The sequence below is a fragment of the Osmia lignaria genome, chromosome 14, assembly GCF_051020975.1.
Source record: "Osmia lignaria lignaria isolate PbOS001 chromosome 14, iyOsmLign1, whole genome shotgun sequence".
NCBI classification, from domain to species: domain Eukaryota; kingdom Metazoa; phylum Arthropoda; class Insecta; order Hymenoptera; family Megachilidae; genus Osmia; species Osmia lignaria.
In genome coordinates, this window is record NC_135045.1 from 4,980,625 (window position 1) to 5,007,603 (window position 26,979).

The window sequence follows — 26,979 nt, forward strand, 5'->3', positions numbered from 1 at the left end:
CATCACGCTATCTTTAGATTGCTCGATTTTATGGGAAATTCCATTTCCTCGAATAATTGTAGCACTCGCAAAATTCGAATTAGGTTACTCGATAGCGTACCTGTTGATAACCACAGAATTACTTAAAAGAAAAATATCACTGTTTCAAGTGCATGTAATTCTATCTTTTAACCAGAGTTAGAAAATGATAGATAAAGTCAGAGTTAAAAATCTGGAATTAAAGTTAGAGTTAAGGTTAAAGTAAATTATTTTTAACTTAAAAAGTTGAAAGGTTAAACTTAAAGTCAAAGTTATAGTTAAAGAATTAAAGGAGAAGGGTTATTAAATTTAAATAAAAACAAACATATTTAAGAAAAAAAAGATGCAATCAAATATTCCCACGTACTAAATTCAAAATTTGCAGTTTTTAGTTATTAATACTGATAATTTTAATTCATTTTTTTTTTTTTTTGTATGCTTACAGAAATTAATAACAACGCTTTTTCATTTTTTATCATTTATTCAATCATATTTATATAGGTCTTTTTTATCTTCCTATTCACATGTTCTCGCAGATCGTTAACAAATAACACCCTGTGAGAATTTTTCACAATTTGATCATTCAATTTCTTTATTTGCAAACGTTCGATAAGCCAGCCATTTCGCTCAATTTATCTTATCAGAATACATAACACCGAATGGGTAACTGGATAACTAGTCCCATATCCTGTTCTGTTTTATTTTATACGATTTTAGTATGTTTCAAAGCTGTAGAAGTATATTTTATTAATATCTACCTCTAATCTAAATTAATTATTTTGACATAAATACTTTTTTGAAATAAATATAATTAATGTTTTTTTTTTTAGTTTCGGGCTAGATTAGTTAAGAAAATAGGTTCGTTCATTCAATAAAAGTTCGATTTCTGGTAAACAATATGTGTCATTGGCAATCCACGTGGCATTCGACGTGTAAAATAAACATTGAAACATTTCCAATTGCACGCTTTTCCAGTTTGTGATATCAATGAATAATTTTCCATTCAAATCTGTTTGTCAGCAATAAATTTATTTCTGTTACCATTATCAAATTCACAAATTCATCTAAATTTCCAACAAAATGTCTGATTATTTTTAATAAATCTGATATTATACTAAATACCCCATCTAAATAAGAAAGACGATTCCCCATAAATTCATGTGTTACCCAGATACTGATAAGGTGGTTATCATTCATTCTTCGCTTTCTGATTTAGTGTGCCAGTGAAATATCATTTTAAAGTGAAAATGGGTACAATGTTTAAAATATTATCCAAAATTAATAATTTCAAAGCAGCGAATGGCGCTGAATAGTTAACACGTTGATGAACATTGTTGACCAGCACTAGAAATTAAGAAATAATCAAATAATTAAGAAATGGATAAATGAGTATAATTTTGAATAACATTAATATTATTACACTAATAATATAAAGCAATAAATTGAAAATTAAATTATTGTACGTTTAATAACTATTATCATAAAGAATTTTCATTGTGACATTCAACGTGTTAATTAGAATTGTAACATTAAAAGAAATACTTAGGTACTATAGTAACGTACGATCAGGTAACTGTCGTAAACACTTCATTATTTCCCTTTCAAACGCAACTGCTACGGAACAAGGTGTACGTACGGAATAAATAATTAAACGATTATTCAAGAACGTGCCGGAAGCACATTTGCTCCTGTTAATTAAACAGTCGACGCCTGTTCCTGTGCGACACTTTAACAAGCTGAACACTTTGAATCTGCTGTCATTTGTTCCGTTTCCAATTATGCGTAACGAAATTACATTCCCGTTAATGCACGTCTGAATGATTTGACCATTCAGATTGAAACTACGTCGATTGAACATTTTAATCGATAATTATCAGATGTAGGAATTGAATATTTGAAAAAATTGTTAATCCTAGGAAGTCGGAATCCATTCATCCCTAATACTTTTTAAAAAAATAATATCTTTACTAAACCAAGATCTTCTCTCAGTATTAATTTCGTAGATATAAGTAAAAATAAATAATTTTTTGCAATTTTTAATATTTTCTAACTAGTGACCTCCATCAAGTATATCTACTAAATAATTCTTGTCGCTTTTTATTGACTGAAAATCATTTATTGTATATTTATTTATTTATTTAAAAAAAAAAAATAAAGCATGATATTCAAAAGTGTGCTAGAATATTATTGTAACCAACTGTATGTAGACATTGAGACACACAGATAGGAAACAGCATTCTAAATATCCAGGAATACACGATGTCGTCGTTCCTTTCGCTTACGAAATGTCTTTGACGAGAAAAGGCTGGCATCGTTGCGAGGAACCAGCTGGAAACTGAAATAACTGATTGCCTGTTCGATATCTCACCAGTGGCGATATTCACGAGCAGTCGTTCATATTATAGTACCACCTGCCGCAACACCATATGCTCCCATTATTACCGTTCACCGCCCTGTATACACGGTGTACGTCATTTTCATTGCGACCACGTCGAACATGTTCTTGTTCTGCTTTCGACACGTAGATTAAAATTCGGTTTCGTCGAACAAAATTATCTATCGTTTCTGGATATATAGAATTCTTGATATTTCATAAAAAATAGCTTAATTTTTATGGAAAACGTGACCGGAGACTTGTTGCATGCCTACTTACATGTGCAATAATTAACGTAGGTACAGGGTTATATTTTTAACAATTGTTACGTTAATAGCATAAAATTATTAGAGGTATTTGTCTTGTCTTTTTTTTCAAATTTAACTTCTAAAACATCAGATAGCAGGTTTCAATGAAGTAAATAAAAATATAATTTTTTAAAGAATATAATTTTACCAGGTTTCGGGGTTCCAGGGTTCTCGTCGTAGACCTCCTTTCCCCAGGTTTCCGGCCTTCCTCGTAAACTTTTATGGGTTCCCCGGTTTCCGGATTTCTCACCCTTCCCTCAGGTTTCCCCTTCCTCGGACTTCGCCCCTCCTCGAAAGTGGTCCCAGGGAAAATGGCAATGTAGGGGAGAAGGCCCTAAATACATGTGCATACATATGTAGGTCTGTCCTCCGCCCCCACTTGTGTGCAAACGTTTTCAGAGGAAAATTTGAATTAATATTTACTTTGTTATTCGTACTTCCCAGTTATATACTAAATTTTCTAATATTTTGTAATTAAAAATTTTTTGTTCTAAATCTTTTTGATTATTAATATTGTCAAAATTAAGGTTTTAACGATTTCTGCTTCTTTTATAATGCCATTTTCCTCAGGGAAGTCGAAATCAAAGTTTAAATTATCCAATAACAAGGACGCGCTATTTAAATTTGCACCTCCTGAAATGAAAGCAATTTTAGCTTTCATTTTACCGTGAAATTAATAATCGTTAACCCAACATTTAATTATTTAAAATATCAGGAAATCAGAATTATGAAATTTCATTTCGAACGTTTAAAAATTGCTTCATCGAAATAGAAATATTTCTTAATATTATTTATTATCAAATACCCCATTTGTTAATAAGCTGTTTCCGAAACTTATCTATTCATCGTTCGTTACTTTCAGAACTAGAATTTGGAAAATTTTTCAAGGAAATGTTGCGTGCATGAAACCTTGCGATATCCTGGAATAGATATCGATCTGCTTTTAAATTGAACGAAGAAAATAGAGTTGTTTTGAAATTTAAATCAATCGAATCAGCAATTACAATAAGATACAGTGGTTCGTATTTTATTATTGTGCCCCACTTTGCACCTGCCCAGAACATTATGATTCACTGATATCGTGTATCACCTGTAACGTACTCAGCATATTTCAAACCATAACTGTAAATGATGTATTGCCTAACTTTGATAAATTTTTGTTTATTTTTTTCATCGTATGATTTATCGCATCGTAGGCGTGATAATGGAATCCAATATCTTATTCATTTTTCAAAGAGTTTTCTTATTCTGAACATTTTCTGTATTGTCATTATTGTTATTGCTTTACTTAATTTAGTGTGAAATAATATTGATAAAAATATTATGGAATCTTTATAGCACTAGTATCGTTATAATCTTATATTGAAGAGAAATAAATTATTAATTTTCCTAATACATATTTAATATATAAGTATTAGAGGTATTTTGCAATTTTCTAATGATACATTTTATTTTTTAGATGAAATACATTTTTTCTACTTAATTAGACCTATCATAATATTAATTATTTGAGTGATCAGATATCCTGTTCTTTATACATATAGCAATATTTTATAAATACCTAAGTAATTGTTTTATTTAACAAAAAAAGAAGTATTTTCATGAATCAAACAGTTATATCAGCCTTCACGACTTGAAAATTCCAGCAATAAGGTGATTGTCAGCCAAGAATGGTAGAATGGGTTTAGCCTTTTAAGGAGTGCACCTGTTAAGTTCTATTACCCGTTGGAAATGTCTTCAGCGGTATTTTCGTAAATGGTCAAGCTCTAATTTGCTCGGCAGAAATGTATGCTCGTTCTCCGTCGCGTTATAGTTTCTACTTGGCAAGGAAATTAATTGGTATTAGCAGTGCTGCAGATGCAAATCACGAATATAGTCGTGTTGGATTTTGTAATAAGTATATATATTTGCAATAATACGAGAACATTATACGTAAGATTAATAATTTTCATTAATTGAGTTCTGCATTAGGAAGAGAAGAGATAAGAGCTTGTTTCTGATTATTTGAGTTTGTCCTGCTATTTATTCCTCTCTAAATACTTGCTCTATTATTATTTATTAAATTATAAATTCATTTCACAGACATAATTCAAAAATATTACATTTATATTTAATATTGACCTTAATTTTAAATCTGTAATTAACGTAAATGAACATTACAATTTTAAATTGTGGTATATGTAGCTTTAAGTTCATGAAATACATAAGACACCGTTATTCTCTTAATTTGCTTCGATCGAGTAAAAGAATATGAAACAAACTAAATTTATAAATAGTCACTTATGCAAAAATTAATCTTTACATCATCCTTTTAACGTAATCGATGAAAAGAGCAGATAAAAAACTTGGTTAATTAGACTCTTACATTATAAGCCTTCTATTTTATATGGTAGCTACTATTTCGAAGCACGATTTTACCAGTAAAGCGTATTAAAGTTTTCAACATCTTTTCCATTTACCTTTGCTTTTAGCGCAGTCCTCTACAGTGGTACGTTAAAATTATGATGGCACTCCAGAAACTCGAGCAAACTCCCATATCTTTGAAAGGTGTTCGATTTTAAATTCCGTAAAGCTCTTTTAACACTCAGACTACCGTGTCACTCATATCTGGGTCATGAATCTCATCATGAATTTCCATGGAGATCTATTACCCGTTTTATGTTAAGCAATCTTACTTATCCATTTTCAACCAGAGATAAACTCCGAGTGCTTGCGTCACAAACATACATTATTAAAATTTAACTGAATATGAATTTTTTTTTTTTTTGAGAAATCTCATCAAGGTTTTCAATGATTCATATTATTTAAGGTATTTAGATTGTAATAAAAAACAAAACAAAAAAAAGCAGAAAACTCTTATCTATTTTATCTGTGATCACTATTTAAGCCGTTAAAATACGAAATGATGTAGAGAGAAGGAAAAGCTAATATCAAAGTGACCTGTTGTGATTATAGACCCCAAGGGAGGACAGGGCAGCGTCAAGTCCTGGTAATCAGAATAATCACACACCCACACCATCGCCGTCACCGGTCGGAGATGCCCCCGTTGGCAGAGCCCTTATGGAGGCTGCGCTTCAGCAAGCCACTTCCGGAACTCAGCCACCTCTGGTGGTGACACCGTCTGGATACTGGGTCGACGGTACCGATCATCGACACGCCCTGGACTCGGTCGGCAGGGCGTTACTTCCGGCACAGCCTGCCTGGCAACCCAGGATAGATCAAGATGATACGGCTAAATGCTACAGGCGATTCTTTGTCGGAAGGGTACGTAAATAATCATTTCTAACGCTTTTATTCGATACTCGACAGCCTCGCTTAAGGGTGACACTTTCACCTTTCATATAGAAAATCAGAATTTTAATCATTTTTTTTTCTTTATTAATTTGATAACTAATGAACATAATAAGGTGATATCCGGTTCTACCGTCGTTACTGAAACATATTGTAGGTGTATTGGATGTGCAGTCAATTACGTGTTTTTTTAAGTACTGAGAATCCACTTCCCTTTTTTTAACCCTCAGGCGGCGGACCATGGAGAGATCCCCAATTTCGATAAACTCAAACTCCGTTGTTCAAGGGTTAATGTTCTTTATTCATTTTAAATACGGAATTAAATGAAACTTTTTGTGAGAAATGTTTTAAATAAATATCATTATTAATTAATTTCAATGCTCTATTTGAAGCATATTTATTTTTCATGGAATTAAGAATAAAAATTTCATCCCAGATAAAAATAATGTAAATCTTAAGCATTACCCTAATCTCTATGTCATGTTTGCCTAAATTTAATTCACCCCATAACCAACCCCAATCGCAACCTTGAAAGGGTTGAAAATTAATCATGTACAATTTCACGTGGTACAGGATTAGTACCCTGTAACAACATGTTTGGAGTTTCCATAAATAACACCGTACCAACGTGAGTTTACTATTAGTATTGATTAGAAACTCGTCTACACGAATACACTGAAACCCATTGATTTTCTGTAAGTTCTATTCGGTCTGAACTACACAACTTGGAAGCCTTGTATCAAACAATTCTCATTAATCAGTATTATTCGTCATTCGATAAACGTTCAATTTCACGGTGAGGCCGGTATACGTAACACGAAATTCGAGTAGAAACCCATTGTGTTGCAATTGCATACCGTTTACCAGTAACACGTCGCTGGTAAATTGCTTTCGATCACTAGTAAAACTACAAATCCATATTAATTAAGTAGAGTTAGGAGGGAATTACAAGATTAGTCAGCTTACCCTTGAAACAACACGCAGTCGTAAACATCGTTGAACCTTTGCCAACTTCGTTCTCTGTATCCCCTTGTTTAATTGCTTTATTATACGCCGTTATTATCGTTTAATGAAAAACATGGGAAAAGTTAATACATAGAGTGCTCCAGAAATAGAAAACTACACTTTAATACTTTGATGGCCGATGTTGCTTATTCGTGGTTTAATTTTTTACACTTATTATTCATTAATTATTTTTAAATACTAATTAAAATTCAAAAATAAATAGTGGTGTAGCGTTTAAGGCACCTAATTAATTTGTTAAATTATTAGATCAAGGAGCAGAAAAGAATCTTTCTTTATTTTAAAGATTATTAAATTGCGATGGGAACAATGAAGTAATCGTATTGAAATGTTTTAAATGTTTTGAAATATTGCTATTGCTCCAAATGAATGGTTCCTAGATAGGAATTGCATCTTTATGCATGACGAAGCACCATGCCATAAACTCAAGAGTGTAATCAAGGTTTCGGCTGATCAGCATGTATGAACCTTGCCCTGGACAGGTAATAGCTCTGATATAAAGCCCATTGATAACTTTATGGGTTATAGCGAAGAAAAAGATAAGCCGATGCATTATGACCATAAAGGAGGAACTGATAGAAAAGCTCCTTAAAGTATCACGATGAAGAAATAAGAAAAGTCGTCGTATTAGGTGCTGGAAAATGGATTTATATAATACAAGATTCAAGTAATCAGAACTCTTTAAAAAGATATAATACATTACATAATACATATGTATATTAAAAGCACCTAATTATTTTGAATAATTAATATTCTATATGTATAGAATAATTAATATTTCTATACTTAATGATAACTGCTAATTAATATAGTATGATTAATACATATCTGAAATATCGTCATTATATTCGCATTTCGAATCATTGATAACCTCTATACGAGCAAACGATGCAGTAAGGTTATAATGACCTGTTCAGCACCGATTAATGGTAACAATGAACTCACGAGAGAGACCTTTACGAGCATACCGTGGCTTTGATTTTTCGCTGTAAAAGTTTTTTAAATAGTTCTGACCTTTAGATCCATCCTTGTACGTTAATAATATACCCGGAAGGCTTAAACAGTGTAAATAATACCTTCTATTGAACGTTCGCTATTTTTATCCCCATTTACGTAAAAATTTAATATTTCATATTTAAGCTTCTATTCTAAAATGGTAATGGAGGATCGACAGTTCAAATAAGTAGGTCTTGATGGGGTAGATTTATCTCATTTTATAGTTTTAGAATATCACAAAAATATTAATAATATTTGAGATTAATTTTTTTTTTTTTAATTTTTATTCAATTCTGCTAATATTTTAGTCAAAAATAGCCCAAGTTCTCCACAGTACGCCATCCAATTTGCTTATTTCATGATCACCTGGTATATAAATTCGCAAGCACGGTAGTGTGCACAGGTAGAAACGGCGAAGGTGGTTAGAAAAGGAAACCGAAACGAGATAGAAGGAAAAAGAGACGCAGGAAAAGGGAAAGAGCACTTCGGGCGTGGGAGTGGGAACGTTCTCATAGTCTACAAGCAATGCCTATATAAGAAGAAACTCTCCTCTCCTCTTCGACATCCCTGATTTTCATCCTTAACCGCTTTTACGAAGCCTCCTCTGCTTTTCTTCCACCTGCCCCTCTTCCTCATCAGCCCGTATCCTCTCACCTCTTCAGGATTATTTGTATAGACGGTAACTCTCTGCTCGCCACGGTCAGGTTCCTGTTTTAAATCTTTCAATCGCCTCGTTTTTACCCGTTTCTTCCGGGATTTTTCTCGTTTCTATTTCCTCGGTTTGCGTGGTTTTCAGTGAATTATACCGACGAAGAATATAACCGCTTTCTCTCCCTTTCAACTGTACTTTCTTGCGTTACGATCAGGTTGCACGACGTGAGAACATCGGCGATCGCGAATGAACGTGAACTTTGCTTATGAATTGCGGTGAACGTTCATTTGTGATCAATAGATGCAATTACAGTATCGATCAAACGTTTGGACACAGTTAATTACACGACAATTATAGGGTCATTTCTACCCAAGTAAAAAAATTCAATATGCGAAATATGCAAATCTTATTTCTTAGCTTATGGTAAAAATATAATATTCTCATGTGAAAATATTTTTCAAATTTTCCATGTAATTCCGTCTTCAGACGAAGATACAATGATGTCTTAATTAAGAGTCAAAATGACCGTAACTCAGAATATTCGTTTTTCGAGGTTTTAATAAAACTGCAGGGTCTATTATAAAAATGCATAGCTTCCTTTTAATTGCAGGTGATAAATTTTTACGACACCTAATACCATGGGTGATTTTTAATAATTATCACAACTTTATGACTTCGAAGTTCAGTTTTGTTCACTTTAAATTACTTTCTCACGTTTTGCGAAATGCATATTTTCTACGTCATCAGTTTTATTTATAAAGGATCAGAGTGTATTCAAGTAGAAAATCGAAATACTGCAACAACTTGCGTGTTTCTCTTGCCACTAACACCGTTTCTTATCGCTATAAAGAGAGCAAATTTGTGCAAACTAAAACTTGACAGACGGCTGTTTGAATCGCATGACGTCTGTGGTATGTCATTGTATACCTCGGTATGATAAACGCGTGACGTGCCGGAAACATCAATTGATTGTGAAAGGGTTAAGAAAATATTTTAGTCTAGAAGGTTCAAAGAAATCAGCTTTTGTATTGCAGTTATCAGGCTTTTGAAATCTTCAAAAAATTGCCGGAGTTACTGTTTAAAAAATATTATTATTTAATTTAATTGATTCCAATTACTGAAAGTAAATTTCGTTCAAATTCAAATAATAATAAGAAAGAAAATTCATTCAAGTAATTACAAACTGCATTTGAAAATAATACATAACAGATTGAAAGCAGAAGGTTTAATTTCAAATTCAATTAATATCAAACTTCAACGTGATACCATATTCCCTGGTTTGCTCGTTCTTTAAAAATAAGTTTGACAGAGTTCGCGTAAATTTAACGAAGAAGAAGATGAAGAAATTTCTTGCTATTAAAAATTTCATAAAGTTGCGAAGCAACGATTTATCTACAAACAACTTCGTGCTTTTAGGCAGTGCTATTAAGCTACTTATTCCATCTTATTTCATTTTTAATGGAATAACCAGTGTATTAATTTAACGTATGTTTAATTAATTAGAGCCTCATTTCAGTTCACAAAATTTGTTAATCATATTTTATTCTTGTATATATATACCATACAGTTTTTAACATTTTGTGGAGGCCTATAATAATATACTATGGATATAAATATCTTTTCCGTTAAAATTATTCATTTATCATTTTTATATTTTGTGTTTCCATTGTCTACTTCTTAGTTCGCTGAAAACAACACGGAAATTGCAACGGAATTGTGATGGATAAAACATTGTTACGGGAATGGTTAAATCAATCTTCTTTTGTAATTAGCATACGAAACGGTCCATCCCTTCCGGTTTTACCGAGCTTTTCTAGAAAATAATCATCCCTTTCTTGCCGTTCCGTTTTATCCAATCATCTATTTCCTATCCTTTCTTTCTTTTCTTTAAGTGCAATTGAGACGTTTAATGTAAAAGTGGTGTAAGTGAAACAAATTGAATACTGGATAATGAGAAAAGAAGTAAAGGTTCGATAAAATACAGTAATATCAAAGAATGTTACATCCCTTGTATGCAAGATGTTATTAAGGCTTTTTTATCCATCTTAATTAGTGAAACACGGAGGAACCCTCATAAATATGTCAATGGTGGACGATAAACAAAAGCTTCGGACTACTATTAACCAAATCAAAGAGCAGCATATAAGAGAGAAAGCATGGAAAAGAAGAAGCTCCTTTTTTATGTCTCTTGACAAAAAACCTTTTATCAGTAATGAGTGACACATATCTATCGGCTACCAGTGAAACAATGAAAAGATAACTTTGATGATCGTACGAGAGTGTCCTTCGTCTGTACTTTGATTAACAGCTTCTAATTAAGCTTTCGAAATCTAATTTTGTAAACTCATATGCATATATAAAAATGCTCGAATGGAATAGATATTGTGTGTTCATAGATAAAATAATGAATAATTTTTCAAAATATTGGGTCATTCTAAAAGTTAATATCGTTCAGTATTTATGTTTATCGCGGTATTATTTTATAAATAAAGACAGTCATGAAAATCTTCGTATAGTATCGAGCATAGTAGGCTTCTCTAGGGAAAATGACGTTACAGCATAAGGAGAAATTCTCAAAATCTTAATTTTGTCAATGTTTAGTAAAAATGTTTTTGCCAGAAAGTCATTAATACGCTTATTTATTTCGCAGTCTGATATTGAATTCATGCACGACCTGCGCAATATTCTTTCTAAAAATAACATGCAAGAGTACTTACGTATGGTCTGATGTAAACAGTATTTGATGAAATATAGCTAATTATCAGAATAAGGAAATACAGTATTATGACGATATTATCATGGTTAAAAATAACGTTATCAACGATTCAATGCTTCTGGGTTAAATATGTTTGATGTGTTTCTTTTAATGTATGCAAATGAAATTTATCTTTTTCTTTTTATATATGAAAAGTATATCCATTTTAAGACATCACAAATTTAATATATCTCAATAATTAAGAAAAAATTTCTTAACTAAGAAATTAAAAAAGAATTCTAAGTATAACATATTAATTTTGCAAGTTAGGATTTAATTACAATTTACATAATTTAGAAAGATGATACGATACTGATGCTAGTTATCTAGACTATAAATCTGTAATTTTATTGAGTGCTATTGTTACAAAATACCGGTTTATCTCACCGGTTAATCACGACATTCCTCATTAACTAAAACGAATAGGAATCTTGAATCGATTGAACGATTTATACGAGAATCTCATGACTTGCAACTATTTTTTCTGCTTTTCTGCATTGTAATGGGAGTTCTCTGATGGTTACGTCACTGCGTAGATTTGTGGGCTCATTGTGCGTGCATGCGTGCATGCATCCTGTTCTCATTGCAAGGGTACACAATGCGTTTGAGGTGCAACGCTTTCCTAAGCCACGAATGGGTAGTCTAGAACACACAAAAAAGAAAAATAGTGTAACCAACAATAATGCTTGGAATTTAATTAAATAAAGTAATCAAAATGTAAAAATGAAACAACTAATACAAAAATAGTAAAGTAGTTTAAAAAAATATAAAATAGTTTCAAATTGATGTAAGTGTTATTTTATAATACTTTTACGTCATCAATTGTAACAGCAGATGTCAAAGTTTTAAAAATATTCCTTTACTGAACACCGTGGGCCAATGGTGTCCCATGCAGAATTCAATTTGCTACTAAATATCGTTCAGTAAAGTTCTCATCAAGCCCCGTTATAAATTCCTCTACAAAGTTAATTCGACGTGTGAGGTACACGTTATAATCTTAATTATTAGAAGAAAGGTAGGAGTAGGTGAACTATAAATTTCTAGAATGAATTGGACCAGTTTTGTATCCATTTTCACGTGTTTTCAAGTTTCCTGCAAAGAAAACAATTATTTGTCCAAACGACTCTATTTTCGTGGGTCACGTTTAACGTGACACGTATACGTATTGTCGATCATAGATTTAATTCAGGCTTATATTTCTCTATCAGTTGGAATCGTAACAAAGTGACATTAATAATACTGAACAAAATGATGTTCAGTGAATAGCCAATTTAAACAGACGTACATGTTTAGGACAGTCGTCATTTTAACCCGTTAAACGTTGCAATAGATGGTAGTTTCTATTTTCTATTACTATTTTAAATTATTGTGATCTCGGCAGGATTCAGAATTAATAATTAATTTTAAATTAAATTGATAACGTTTATTATTTATGTTAAAGATGTATTCTAGTCTAGATAATTATTTTTAAGGACATTATTCATTATTGCCATTTATAATTATATATTATTCACATATACACTATCATAGGGGTGATGGTGTTTCAACTCTAACTAACAGATTTTAACTTTATAAAAATTCATAAATTGCCCTCCAATTATAAGACGAAATAAATTATTTTCTCTTTAACAGCATTGTGTAAATACAAATACGAAATAAAATTGCGTATCTCGTAATTATGATTTTGTGCTTCAAGAGTTTCATTCAGATTAACTTTTTATTCCTTCTGCTTTCTTTCTTGTGTCCTTTTCTCTGCTCCAAAGAAAACTGCAGGTCAAAGGTGCTAATTTTGTATAATTTTTTAACGAAAGAGTTTCATACATTGGAAGAATAATTTTTAATGGAAGAATGTACGGTCTCTCTTCATGGTCCGCCATCCAAGGGTGAAATATCGTACTATTCAAACATACCCTGTATGGTATAAAATGCTCTTGTGTTGGCAAATTATACACCTGCGATAAAAGTTAATGTAAAAAAGAAAGGAAAAAGAGATATTGTCCTTTTTTTTTAACACCTGTACTAATCCATTGTCAACAAAGACATCACGTTACATATCAAATACCCTATTGTTAGCAAACTGTACAAATTATAAATAATATTGAAAGAAAAATATTGCACCATTTTGCTGTATCCGAAGCATCAAAGTTAGCCGACAGCCAGTGCATTTCACGACTCCGTTGGTCGCTGCTGATCGTAAAAAAGGTCCGCTCCGTTTCATCTTGCTTTAACTTTTTCTTTTGCAGGAGCACGTGAACCTGGTGGGTAGAGACGGAGAGAACGGGCCGGTCCTGGTCTCGGTGAAGGCCGAGACGGTTGGTGGACAGGAGCACTGGAGGGTCTTATTGCGATTGCGAGCTGGCTCGACCCACGAATTGGTACCAGCCGCGAACCTCGGCCCGAATCCATCACCCGCGAAAATGGTCAAGGTGAAGTATCTCTTTCTTTGATGAGAATATACAGTGCCGTTCAAAAGTTATACGACCGTAACTCTTTTTGGTAACGTTTAACCCTTTACGAACGAGGCATCACCGATCTTAGCATAATTCACTTTATCTACTATTTTTATTTAAAATATTTTTTTTCTAAAATATCTACTATAGCTTTATAATTTTTAAGTAAGGATAGTTTTACATGGAAATGAAGTTAACGTTGTAGATAAAAAATATGAATATTTATGCATATCTATCTTTGTTAATAACGTAGATGACATAACAAAATGGTAATTATACTTCGCTGTTATTTATAGAAAAAACAACGGGGCAAAGTGCCAATCGTTGTTATTATTTTCAGTGAAATACAATAAAAAATTTTTTTAAAAATCAAACTGTGAGCATCTATAACTTAAATTTTGTTTTTATGCGACAGAAATTTGAAATAAATGGAGAGATTAAGAGGTAGTTTTTGATGGTCCTTTCATCTTGAAGCATTGTATTTTAAAGATAGCAGTAAAGAAAAATGTTGCTCTTGTTACGACGACCAGACATCAATTTATAAAATGAATACCTTTTCCTTTGTCATGGTGAACATTCGGTTGGGTTTGTGCCAACAGCTCCGAGGAAAATAAGACTGACGTTGGATTTTAAGAATACTTTAAAGTTAGATGGTTAATGGATCGTGGAAAATTTCTGTTGTATGTTTTTGTCCCATGTAAAATTCAAAGTTTTTTTTTTATATTTCGAAAGTTTCTGAAATTCAGATTGAAAATTATAAAACTGGCAAGTTTTAATGTTAATTATAAATCATTTTTGGTGGATAATTTCAAAAGTTTCTGAAGCTAAAATTGAAACTTATAAAAATTTTAATTTTAATTAAAAATGATTTTAATGAGCGACGACTAAAGCTGTAGAATCAGCGTCGAATCAAAGGGAGGTCTAAGAGAGGCTACAACCCCTTTTTCTTTACGATTAAATGTTATTCAATTCTACTTAGAATAAATTTTCATTTTGAAACCAACATTATCAACCAAGGTGGTCCTCAAAGGATTGACAGCCCCAGGCCCCAGAAATCTTAATCTGGTCTTGTGAAATGGCTTTGAAAAATGAAGGAAAGCTATTAGAAAAAATTGTTACATTATTATTATTTACAACCAAATGAGTAATTTGATGAACGATAGTATACATCCATTGGCAGGTGATTTACAAATAATTCATGAGAACTTTATACAATAAGAGATAGTTTATTTAACACAGGTTGTATAGAACTTCCTACTGCTTCCATAATTATGTTTCATAAATGTTTGTAGGCATTGAATAAACAGGATTCACAAACTTTCACGAGATGTTCCGGTTGTAAATATTATTTTATGATGGATAAATTGTTTGTTTTTTAATTATTACATAATTTCAAAAAATGTGTAAACAATATTTAGAATTTTTTAAATTTAATTTGCGTTCGTCTGCAATATTCTGAGACTTCAAATAAGTCCTATAATGTACGAAGTTAATGTTGGTCGCGGCTTAACGTAACCCTTTTTACAGGCGATTAACGAATCCTTGAACGTGAGCACCCTGATGCCTGTTGTCTGTTCCGGTGCTGGCACGCTAATAGCACGGTACGATGAGCATGCTTTGGTGTCGAGGTTTAAATTTGGTGTTCTTCATCAACGTGCCGGCCAAGTCACCGAGGAGCAACTTTTTGGGAACCGACAGATTACACCAGCCTTCCAGGAGTTCCTCGATTTGCTGGGTCAAAAAATCGATTTGAAGGATCACAAAGGGTTGGTAACAAATCCATCAAGACTCTAGTACAAAAATAAATTATATTAAAGAATTCCTTGCTTGGAAATGATAATGGCATAACTAAAAAAAAATGTAAACTTTAGAGATGAGGCTTTCTAAAATTTCTATTTTTGAAAATACTAAATACAGGCCTTATTAATTATTATTATTATTAATTATTAAAAGAACTGATGGAATTATAAATATCCCATTTTACGTGATAAACATAAAAATATAATGCAGACCTTGTATATTATAAAAGCAAATTTGAAATTTTTCAGTTCTGTCACTATCAATTTTATAATAGTCATCTTCAACAGGATTTTCTGCCAGTCTTTGCTTCATAATTATGGAGCATTGTTTGATCCTTTTCTTCACTATAGCCTACAAGTTTTCAATGGACTTCATGTAAAGCATATGTTGATTGGTTAAAAGCTTAATGACACCCTTGATCTTATGGTACAGTGCTCCATTATGCATAAGGATGTAATCTCTGGGAACTAGCCATTTATCCAAGTCAGCAGCAACTTTTTTACTATTACATTTATAATACAAAATAATACAAAAATAATATATTTTTATATTGTAATAAATTGAAGAAAAGGAACACATTATTCTGTACATTTCTTTTTTTAATTATTTAAGGAAATGAGACTTGACTCCATTGTTCAAGGGTTAATGACACGATTAGTTTTCTATCTAATCATATATTTATATTTAAATATTGACTGTTCATAGATATCGTGGAGGCTTAGATACTCGTCATGGACAGACAGGAGATTCTGCGGTGTACGAGGTATTTAGAGGTCGAGAAGTGCTCTTCCATGTCGCCTCTCTTCTTCCATACAGTCCTGGGGACTCGCAGCAATTACAACGTAAAAGACACATCGGCAATGACATCGTCGCGATAATATTCCAAGAGGAGCCAACTCCTTTCAGTCCAGATATGATCGCCAGCCACTTCTTGCATGCATTCATCGTGGTACAAGTCGTCGACCCCTGCACTCCTTATACCAGGTATATTCTTAGATTCGTACATACGCACCGTGTCCGTGTAGTAAGGTCGCGTAAAATTCGGGTACGTTAGTTACGAAATCGCTATTTCGAAGTTTAAGCAAAACATCCGGTTAAAATAGTCCATGGAACGTTTCCACTTGGCTGACGTGAAATATAAACTTTGCTTTAAATTTATTGCTCGATTCCATTTAATTACGATTCACAGAGGATAGCGAACCAGTAACTAGGCGAACTCGTTCACCTAGAATTCAGAATATTTATACATTCACCTTCTCTTGAAAAGAAATTCGAAAAAGTATTATTTTTCAAAATAGAATGGATCAGCTGACGTTATCATTTTGATCTATGGTTTATTAAATAATTTGGTACTGATTTGACTGATTATTAATTGAAAGTATACTTGATTTAATATTCTATCATTTATCTTATTTCTGAAAACAAGTCGTGAGTACATTTGCTTAAATATTTTCTAATATCGAATAAAATTTCCTTTGTCTATAATTAAATTAAATTTTCTATGTATCATATTGTGGATATTAATAAATATTTGACTATTCAATTTTGAAATACAGGTACAAAGTCAGTATCACAGCACGAAATGATGTTCCCTGGTTTGGTCCAGCATTGCCAACGCCAGCTGTGTTTTCCCGGGGTGTAGAATTCAAAGAATTCCTTTTGACGAAATTGGTGAATGCTGAAAATGCTGCGTACAAAGCTGAGAAGTTTTCAAAACTCGAGGTAATTATAAATTCATGTATAAAACAGGTTTCTATTGGTTGAGGAAGAAGTCTCATTGTTCACTTAATTGATCCTGTTTATATTTTCTAATTTATATTTATGACATCAGAATTTTGATAAATCACATTTTTAATTTTGTTACCATCCACTATTAACATGAATTGATTTTTTTTAATATCCTCAAATATTTTATACCTGAAATACTCAAAAAAATGCTATGTAATTCTGCTAATATTAAAACAATTTTTAAAATACCAAATAAGCTGAACATTTCTGTACCAAAGAAACTGTATTAATAAATTCTGAATTCTAATAAAATCATTTCGAAACGAACAGCTAAGAACGAGGTCAGCCCTCTTGGAGTCATTGACGGAAGAATTGCAAGGGAAGACTGCCGAGTTCCTTGGTGGAGCGATTGGTTTCGGAGGTAGCGGCCTGGGATTTGGAGGTAACTGTCCAGTAAGTCCGACTGCGAGCGACGCCTCAGGATCCGGCAGTGGCGGAAGTGGCTCCAGATTTATCGATACTGTACGAAAAGCGCTGATATCGCGTGTTCGAAATGCGTCCACCGAGAGTGTGCCCCAGCAGTTATCGAAGAAAGGCCAGTCGGAGCCAAGTCCGCCGAGTAATCGACAATCAACGACAAAGATCAGTAGCAAACGATCAGTGGAACCATCGAGTCCTTTAGGCTCTCCAGATTTAACGCTTCGAAGGGATTCGGAACGCGGAAGTCCTAGCTTAGGTAGCCAAGACAGCAGTTTATCCAACACCGACAATCAAGATAGTAGTCTGGCCACTTTGCAGCAAGACGAGGTTGATCGTAGAGAATTCTCAACAACGACAACAACAGCAGTTTGCTCCAACAGTGAAACGACGCAAGAGAACAAAACTTCCGTGTCGTCTGTTCAGAGATTGACTCATGAGAACTTACGGAAACAGGAGAGGACGGAGAAGACAGAGACGACCCAGCGTGTCATTTCCGAAAGCGATGACAGCTCGTTGAACAGCGAGCTAGAACTGGACCAAGCTGTCTATCCGGACAGTGATACCGGACTCGAATCGATGAGTTCCGCGGAAACCCATGACACTGTACGATGTACTACCAAGGATGGGGTTTTAGAGAACGAGAACTTGAGGATGGAGGTCACCAGGTTGAAATGCGACAAACTAGATCTGCTCAGGCAGAATGTGGTGAGTGTTGGAGAATACATGACTGTTTCTTGATCTACATGGAGACGTTCCAAGTTACTTGTCTTAAGCATTAATCCAAGTCTTGTTTTTGTTAAGAAATTTATTGTTACTTGGTCTTATTAATAATGTACACTCAGACAGTTTCTTCATTTAAGTGGATACGTTCCAAATAATATGTCCAAATATTTTTTGTCCTCATCATAATACTTCATTAAGAACTTTGTTGTTCATTTGCCTCGGTATTAAGGTATTTAGGCAGTTGTTTAATAAACAGTTTTATTTTTCAGACTTGCCAACGCGATATAAAACGTCTACGAGAAAAGGAGTTGCAATTGCAGTCCGATTTAGCAGCCGCTTCCAAGGAGATTCTTCGATTGCGAGCTATGTTGAAAGAATGTTCGACTAGTATTCCATTGGATAATAATAATCAGCAAACGTCTACCGTATAAAGATAAAGATGCAATTATTAGATTGTAATAATTAGTTGAACACTCTGTATAACGTACTAATTCGGAGTTGCTTCTTTCAAAGAAAACTATCCGAAGAGGTATCTTGCAAAGAGTTTGAACGCGCAATCGAAATATGCTTTACGTTTTGTTTTTAAACTGTACGATTGAAGTTCTTTAGATAGAAATATTGGGTACAAATGCTGTATATTATAAGAGAAAGGGTCAGTGAAGGATATTTAAAAAAAAAAAAAAGAAAAGAAAAGAAGAGATGATTCTGCGATATAATAAATAGCGACGCGTCTTTCAATATATTCACAGCGTAGACGCTAATTGTTACTTTGTAGTAGTATTTGTTTCACCTTTAACCATTATTATTTATCTATTAATTTATTAATAGATGTAAGTTAATCTCTAATAGTCAATATAATTATTAAACGATTCAGAAACACACAAATGATACGAAGATACATGATGAAAATATGAAATGATAAAATCATTTAAACAAGTAGGTGCATCTTGTCATTATGGTAGGTAGATATCTTTAGAATTACAAAGTAAAATGGCCTTTAGACTTAGAGTTTCCGAACTTGAGAGTAAATAAACAGAAATTAATATAACATATTTTATCTGTAATAAATGTTTAAAAAATTGAGATCGTATATAAATATATACGTATATATATAACACAGTTACGGTGCTCGTATTGTTTTAGAACGAGGTAACTGTAAATTGTCCCATAAAACAGTATAAAGCGATTGGTATAAATGTTGACACGCTTATGGGCTTTAGAAATATGCGTTTTACCGATATATCTCTGACGTCTCACATTGAAACAAGGATATGTATCGTTAGTTACAGTATTTGTCACGGTAATTAATTACCGAAAAAAAAACCATTACTAGTTTTTTAGTATTAGTCCGAAAGAATTGTAGGAGATATGAGAAAAACCTCGTTAGTTAATCTCTTCCGGTTATATCGTGTTAGCCAATTTAGAATAAGAGTAGACATTTTTCTTTCTAGCCGTTCACACGGTTGTAATGATTTAGCTGCACCAAATTGTTTAACGGCACGCTACGTATCCATGTGTCAGTAACGTACGAATAGAACACGTATTATCGTTGATTGTTCACCAATACGCAAAATAGACTTAAGTGTACTTTATTATTTGCTTCGGTTAACGCACTTTATTTTCATTATTTTTCACCGATGGTATTAGTATGATTTATGATCATCATTATTACTATTGCTAATTGCTACTATTATTATCATTATTATATTAATCACCGTTGTACTTTATACAGTTTCGTTTTTCTTTTTTTTTTGTAAATAATCGGCTATCTTTCTGCGAAGAAAGATTGAAAATGTAAGGGAAAGAAAGGACAGAGGGACATGAAAAGTTCACTCATATGTAATACCAAAGTTTATCGTAGTTAAATCTCTTCTCTTAGTTTTCTACATTCCTTTTCGTACAATATTTGCCTCTGTAATCTGCGTATATATACTTCTTTCTCGAACGAACATTTTTTCTACAAGTACAATACTTTTTCTTCTACCATTGAATTTCGAGAAAATCTTTGTATGCCTTTACAGCTACTTTGCAGATACATTACGATTATCACTGCCTATACTGTGTCGTTTTGGAGTGTACCACGTTTACATGATACTTCTGATGTGTTGTTCATAAGATACGACGTAATATTTTGCATTAATTCTATTTAATTAATGTCGAATGACTCATTATTTATGAATTTTCAACTGCAAGTAAAAGATAATTCAAAATTACTCTTTTTCGACGATTTACCCTTCGAGTTGTTTCAAACAATAACGTTTGTAAATGCTTCTAAAAAGTACACACAAGAATCAGTAATTATTATGAACACTCTCCAGTAATACTATTTTTAACGGTCATAAAAAAAGCAAGCATGCAATATATATATATTTTATACGTTTTACGATCAATGTATTTTTACAAACTGTTTCAGACTGGGTGTAAAAGATAGCACACTCGAACGCTTAATTTCTTGGAATTTATAAAACAAGATATGTTGTACGTAAAGCATTCATTTCAATTGTAAAAAATGTTGAAATGTTTAACATCTTGCTGAACGTTATAATACAGTCACTTTTAAACGAGTATACACACGCACACGAAATAATAAAACTGACGATGCAGAATACATAAAATGTAAGAAAGTTTGAATATTTTTAGAAAATGTGTTACATTATCATTAGTATCTTAAACATCTCTCTACTATTGCTAATTAAACTTCATGTATATAACGTAAAATCGATTTAAAAAAAGAGCGTCTCTTTGTCTAAAAATTTAGAAAAAAAATAAAAGACTAAGTTTACCATTCTCTAGTGTGATTTCTATGCTGGCCTTGCAAAATCAAAGAAAGATTATCTATATTACAAAGAAATATGTGTTATTATATTATGAGAGGGAGAGTGAGTGAGTGAGTGTGAGAGAGAAAAAATATTAATGCTATAAATATATATATATACACACATATATATATATATTTTGTATTTAATATTAATCGCCCAAATTTAACAGAACTGCGAATACTATTATTATTCTCTGATACTATGACACGAAAGTATATATTTCTTATGACTGGTGTAAGTATTCGCATTCTATTTTTTCTTTTCTATGCACGACTGTCAACTTGAAAATCAGTGGTAATGATGTTCGCCAATAAATAAAACGATTTAAACCAACCGTATATTGTTATTATTAGGTTGTTATAAATTATCATTTTCGAAACATTGATTATATAAATTCCGTCTTATCGCTTCGGTCCTCCTAAATATTAAAAGGCTCTTCCTCTTCCGGCATCTAAAGTTCTTCAATTCTGAGCTTCTCTGGTTTTTCCAAAATAGAACAGACAGCCTCTCATTTGGAATCAACCTTCTCGCCCCAAATTCTCAAAATAAGAAGTTGTTGTCCTCAAAACATTGTATAGGAGTCGAAATTTTGTCTTTTGCAATGTGTAATGAACCAGTTTCTAATTTTAATTTGCAACCCCTAACAGCGCTGTGGTGGAATACCAAGTGTATAGTTGGTATAGTAGGATGTGACATGATATCACCGACGAGATGATAATATCTAGACTGAAGTAAGAGCGTCGAAAACTTTACCGACAGACCCTAGAAAAATCCCTAGACGCGAGTTTTCAAATTACGTCCTCATTTCTAAACAGAATGTAAAAAATTTGAGGGACGTGTTCAGAAGGTTCTAAAGAATATTTGTCTGGTCCTTACTATCTGTCAACGGTCAAGAAAATGGCGGATCGGACTCACCTGTATTGATTTATTCGTAATATAAACATTTCTGTTAATCGTACGTCCAAATAGGGACCAGACTGATATTCTTTGGGTCGGATAGAATAAAACGAGCACCCAAGGGATGATGTACAAGTCTCCAGGTAGAAGTAATTTGAAAACTACGATTTCGATGACTGTTCACACGCGAAAGGCGTCAACAAGGTAAAACAGACCAGAAATTTAGTTTCTCGTTCATTCTGTAGGGCGCAGTTCGTTCGTTTGATTAATAAACAATTGTAAAATTAAAAATAATAATTAAATAATTTTGAATAGAATAATTAAACAAAATTTTGCAATATACCCACACGGAAATGTAAAGAAATAAACAATTTAAATAGATATAACAATAATTTGATTAATAAATAATTGTAAAATATAAAATAATAATTAAACAAATATTAACAAATATCAGATAGAAATAGTTAAATCTGCGGAACCGGTAAAGCGGAACGTCATGCTTGATTGCGCGCGCCGCGCGCCGGTACATGCGCGACCTGGAGAGAGGTCAAATCTAATCAGTCTTATCGCGACCGCCGAAGGATACGGATCGAGCTGTCAAACATATACCGGTACGGGTTGACACTATGGATATTCGTGCATGGATTTATCAGTGTGTTACCACAAGTGTTACTGTGTGTGCCTATGGTGTTTCCTATAGTGTTTCCCATAGTGTTTTGAAATATTTGTACGGATATATTAGCACGTTTTATGGTGTGGTCACCCATGTGTTTTGACATTTTTATACAAGTGCATTAGTGTGCTGTGTGGTGTGATATCCCATTTACCTGCATGTGCTTTATTGTGTTTTATGGTGTGGTTTCCTATGTGCTTTGGCATATATTTACGGATTTATTAGTGGGTTTTATGGATTGGTACCCTATGTGTTTTGGCATATTTACACGGATTTATTAGTGGGTTTTATGGAGTAGTACCCTATGTGTTTTGGCATATTTATACGGATTTATTAGTAGGTTTTATGGATTGGTACCCTATGTGTTTTACTATAATTTTGCAAATATTTTATAGTGTTCTATGGTTTTGATCTTCGAGTGTTTTGGGATGTATTTGCATGTGTTTTACCGTGTTTTATGGTGTAGTTATTCCCATATAGTTTTGCATGCATATTTTTGAATTATCCTATGTATTAGCATATTAACTACAACAAATTGAGAGAAAACATATATCGTTCAAGAATCGTGATTTTTATGCTTTCAGATGAGTGCTTTGGCCAGTGGGGATACCGTTTCTTTGACAAGCCAACAGACGAGCTATGGGTCAATCTAACAATAAGATGCGTGGCAAGTGCAGTGATGCAAGTCAACGATCGGTGAGTCGCATGCTTTAAAGTTCCTCCGGTTCCCATCATGTCGTAGGACGAATGGTCCGTAGCGACACGGGAATTGGTTGTAATTTTTATTTTTTGAGCGAGCATAGTGACCCACGGATATCACTGTATCATTTTATACAATGATAATCGTGCAAATTGCTTTTTTGTGTATTTTATGCCTTAGCTCAGGATAGGGTTTTCTTGTACATATTTACATATATAGATTTCGAGTTTAAAAATGTAGAGAAGTCGGATGACCCTCCGACTTCACAATACACTTTCCTTTTTATATGTACAAGAATTTATTTCGCGATGAGCGGATTTCAATATCAAAGTAATAAGCATGAATACCCTAATTATTATAACTACTTACTTTGATAACGAAATCGCTCTTGAAATTGAAACATTTTTCCGATTTTACTCGTGAAATTAGCATCAATTTAGTATATGGGCTGGCCCCCAGGGGGGTCGGTATTTGCTCTTCAAGCATTGTATAAAGTTCCCCTTTCGTACTTGAAATTTATTCTGTCACGTTTTCAACCCTAAACACTCATCATTCACACTTCAGCCTCACGAACTCTATCACATAATCATTTATCCACCCAGTATAGTGAAATATTAGCCCGTTAGATGTTTATGTACTAGTCATGTTTTTAGATCAGGGTTTTCTATGTTAATTAGTGTTGCGAAAAATTTCCAACGCGAGAGTAAATATGACAATGCACTGACTAGTATTTGGTGGGAATCCTTTTGGTTTTTAAACTCAATCCAATATTTTATTTATTTAATCAAATTAGTTACAAGGATTCCGCGGCATAAGACCGTGAAACACCATCTCATGGGAGATAAACCCATGCATTACTAGGCCTTTGCAGGCGCAGCTTTAGAATACGGAACATATGAAAATATGTTACCATATTCTAAACTGTAGTCCTTTTGTCTATACTATGGGCGTCCGTCAATCTGACACCGTTGGATGCAACGAGTTGGACGGGCGGGTAGCGCTCTTAGCGAAGGGGTGCATCCTGTCCTGGCGTTACGACGTCCAGGCGGGGTGGGTGGTATGTAGCGTCGGGCGCAAGTCCAGGGGGCCTAAGAACCTCCGTTGCCAATTGATATTAGCAGTGCACCATGTTTTATGTCATAGTTGCTCAATTTTGCTTTTCTGTATTTGCTCTTCAAGCTTTATATTTGCAAAGTCGAGTCACTTTTATTAAAAATAAAACCCCCTGGGGGGGCCAGCCCATATACTAAATCGGAGCCGTGAAATTTCGCCGATATTCTTACTTTTAATAAAGTGAGAATATCATCTTTAGTTTTTGCTAATCATACGTTTTAGCTTAGGCATTTCAGCACACATGAAGAAAACTGGTAGGTGAAAATACCTTTGGCCTTGTTCATTTTTATGCCCAAAGCTCATTCGGGTACTTAGATGTACTCGCGTGGGTGGAGGGCGGTGGACAAGGTTTAGTTTTAAGTGTAATACATTTTGGCGACTGACAAAAGTAGTGAACCAATAGTGAACCACAGTAGAAGTTCCACATGTGTGTGTGTGGTTAGGATGTGGGATTTGTATCGTTTATTAACAATCTTAACTTACTATAACATTACAAAATACTTATCAAGAATAAATTGAAAAATTTTTACATTAGATAATTCAATATAATACGAAAATGAAATGTATTACTTTAGCATAATGTTCACTATTATTTGTCAGTCGATTTCAGCAAAAAGGTATGATTTTATTAGAGTGTGAAAGTTGAATTGAACTCGGGTGTCGGAGGCGTCCCGGGACGTTCTCCCTAGGTGTAGGCATTTTTGCACCCGGGTGGTTGTATGAGAACCGTGGAGTGAATTTTTGTGAGAATGATTTTTGCCCTTTTTTAAATATAGCGATAGGCAGGCAGGTAGTTTACTTCTGGTGTGATTGAGTTTAGTTTATAAGTAGGCAGGGCCAGAGCAAGCTTTCATGTTTCTCTTCGTATTCTCCTCTAATACGTGAGAAGCTTGTATCTGGGGTTGGGAAACCAAAAATCAAGAGAAAAGATGAAAATACAATTTAATTAATTTATCAATTAATTAATTTAGCATTCACTCTTGATTTTTTCAAGGCCAAGCCTTATTAGTTTGTAAGTCGTAGTCGTGGTACTAGACCCGATTACAAAAATGAAGTATTAAAGTGAAAGTGCCGTGAAGTAAAGTGAAGTGAAGTGAAGTGAAATTAAAAAGTGTTTTGTGCTTGGACATTTGCAAAAATTGTGCAGGTATGCGAGTAGCGATTCAAGGGATCGTTGCTCGTTTACGTGTTACGTTTTTACAAATGTCTGAGCAAACGTAAAATTTTCGCGAGTGATTTTTGTGAGGTTATTGCCGAAGAAAGAAGAGGCTATATGCTGAAGAGCCCCGGCAAAATTTGCCCAGAAGAGGGGAACTACTAATGGCTCTCCATCTTCGGATGGACAGTCATTCTGTCACTATGCTCGTTAATTTGTTTTTTCATTTTTTATTTTTTTTTTTGTATGATCCTTTTGCACATATCGTCGAGAACATATTAAATTCGAAATTTTACGAGTTCAACAGCCAGCTCGTTGAATGGTCAACTCGCGTTTTTATTTCCCCTATTTCCTTTTTCTTTATTACTTTATTGAAATAAATTATTTTTTTCTTATTGATTTGCACATCAATTATATTTCATGTTCTCATTTTAAATAGGTTCAATTTATTTAAAACATAGTCTGGGTGAGTTCTCATTTTATTAAATATCTCTGAGATTGTAATGGTAATTATATTTTCTATTTCAGCATTTTATTGTTGAAAGTTTTATGTTGTTTGTTTTGGGGGGTTTTATGATTTTAGGGAGGTCACTATTTTATTTCAGGAAATTATTCTCCTCATGTATATAATAATCATCTTTTCTATTACAGCATTTTGTTGTTCACTTGTTATTTTCTTAATTATTGCTGAAATTATGATGTTAATTATATTTTCTATTTCAGCATTTTATTGTTGAAAGTTTTATGTTATTTGTTTTGGGGGGTTTTATGATTTTAGGGAGGTCACTATTTTATTTCAGGAAATTATTCTCCTCATGTATATAATAATCATCTTTTCTATTACAGCATTTTGTTGTTCAATTGTTATTTTCTCAATTATTGCTGAAATTATGATGTTAATTATATTTTCTGTTTCAACATTTTATCGTTTAAATTGGTATTTAATATTATCTCTTTTTGAGAATTTTATTGTTTTAGGTGGGTCACTAATGTAGCCACCTCCACGTGGTGTGACCTGGTAAT

General features: G+C 33.1%; 1 protein-coding gene across 14 annotated transcripts in view; it reads left to right on the forward strand.

Moving 5' to 3' along the window:
• LOC117607475 (uncharacterized) overlaps positions 1 to 19,340 on the forward strand; it is a 149,974-nt gene extending 130,634 nt beyond the window's left edge. For all 14 annotated transcript variants that reach the window (XM_034331199.2, XM_034331200.2, XM_076692272.1 and 11 more), the window contains 7 exons: positions 5,656 to 5,964; positions 13,661 to 13,843; positions 15,395 to 15,633; positions 16,373 to 16,651; positions 17,224 to 17,389; positions 17,726 to 18,580; positions 18,868 to 19,340. In XM_034331199.2, the coding sequence (XP_034187090.1) occupies positions 5,656 to 5,964; positions 13,661 to 13,843; positions 15,395 to 15,633; positions 16,373 to 16,651; positions 17,224 to 17,389; positions 17,726 to 18,580; positions 18,868 to 19,029 (2,193 nt within the window). In that variant the 3' untranslated portion in view covers positions 19,030 to 19,340. The remainder of the gene's footprint in view (positions 1 to 5,655; positions 5,965 to 13,660; positions 13,844 to 15,394; positions 15,634 to 16,372; positions 16,652 to 17,223; positions 17,390 to 17,725; positions 18,581 to 18,867) is intronic.
• Positions 19,341 to 26,979: the final 7,639 nt, after the last annotated feature.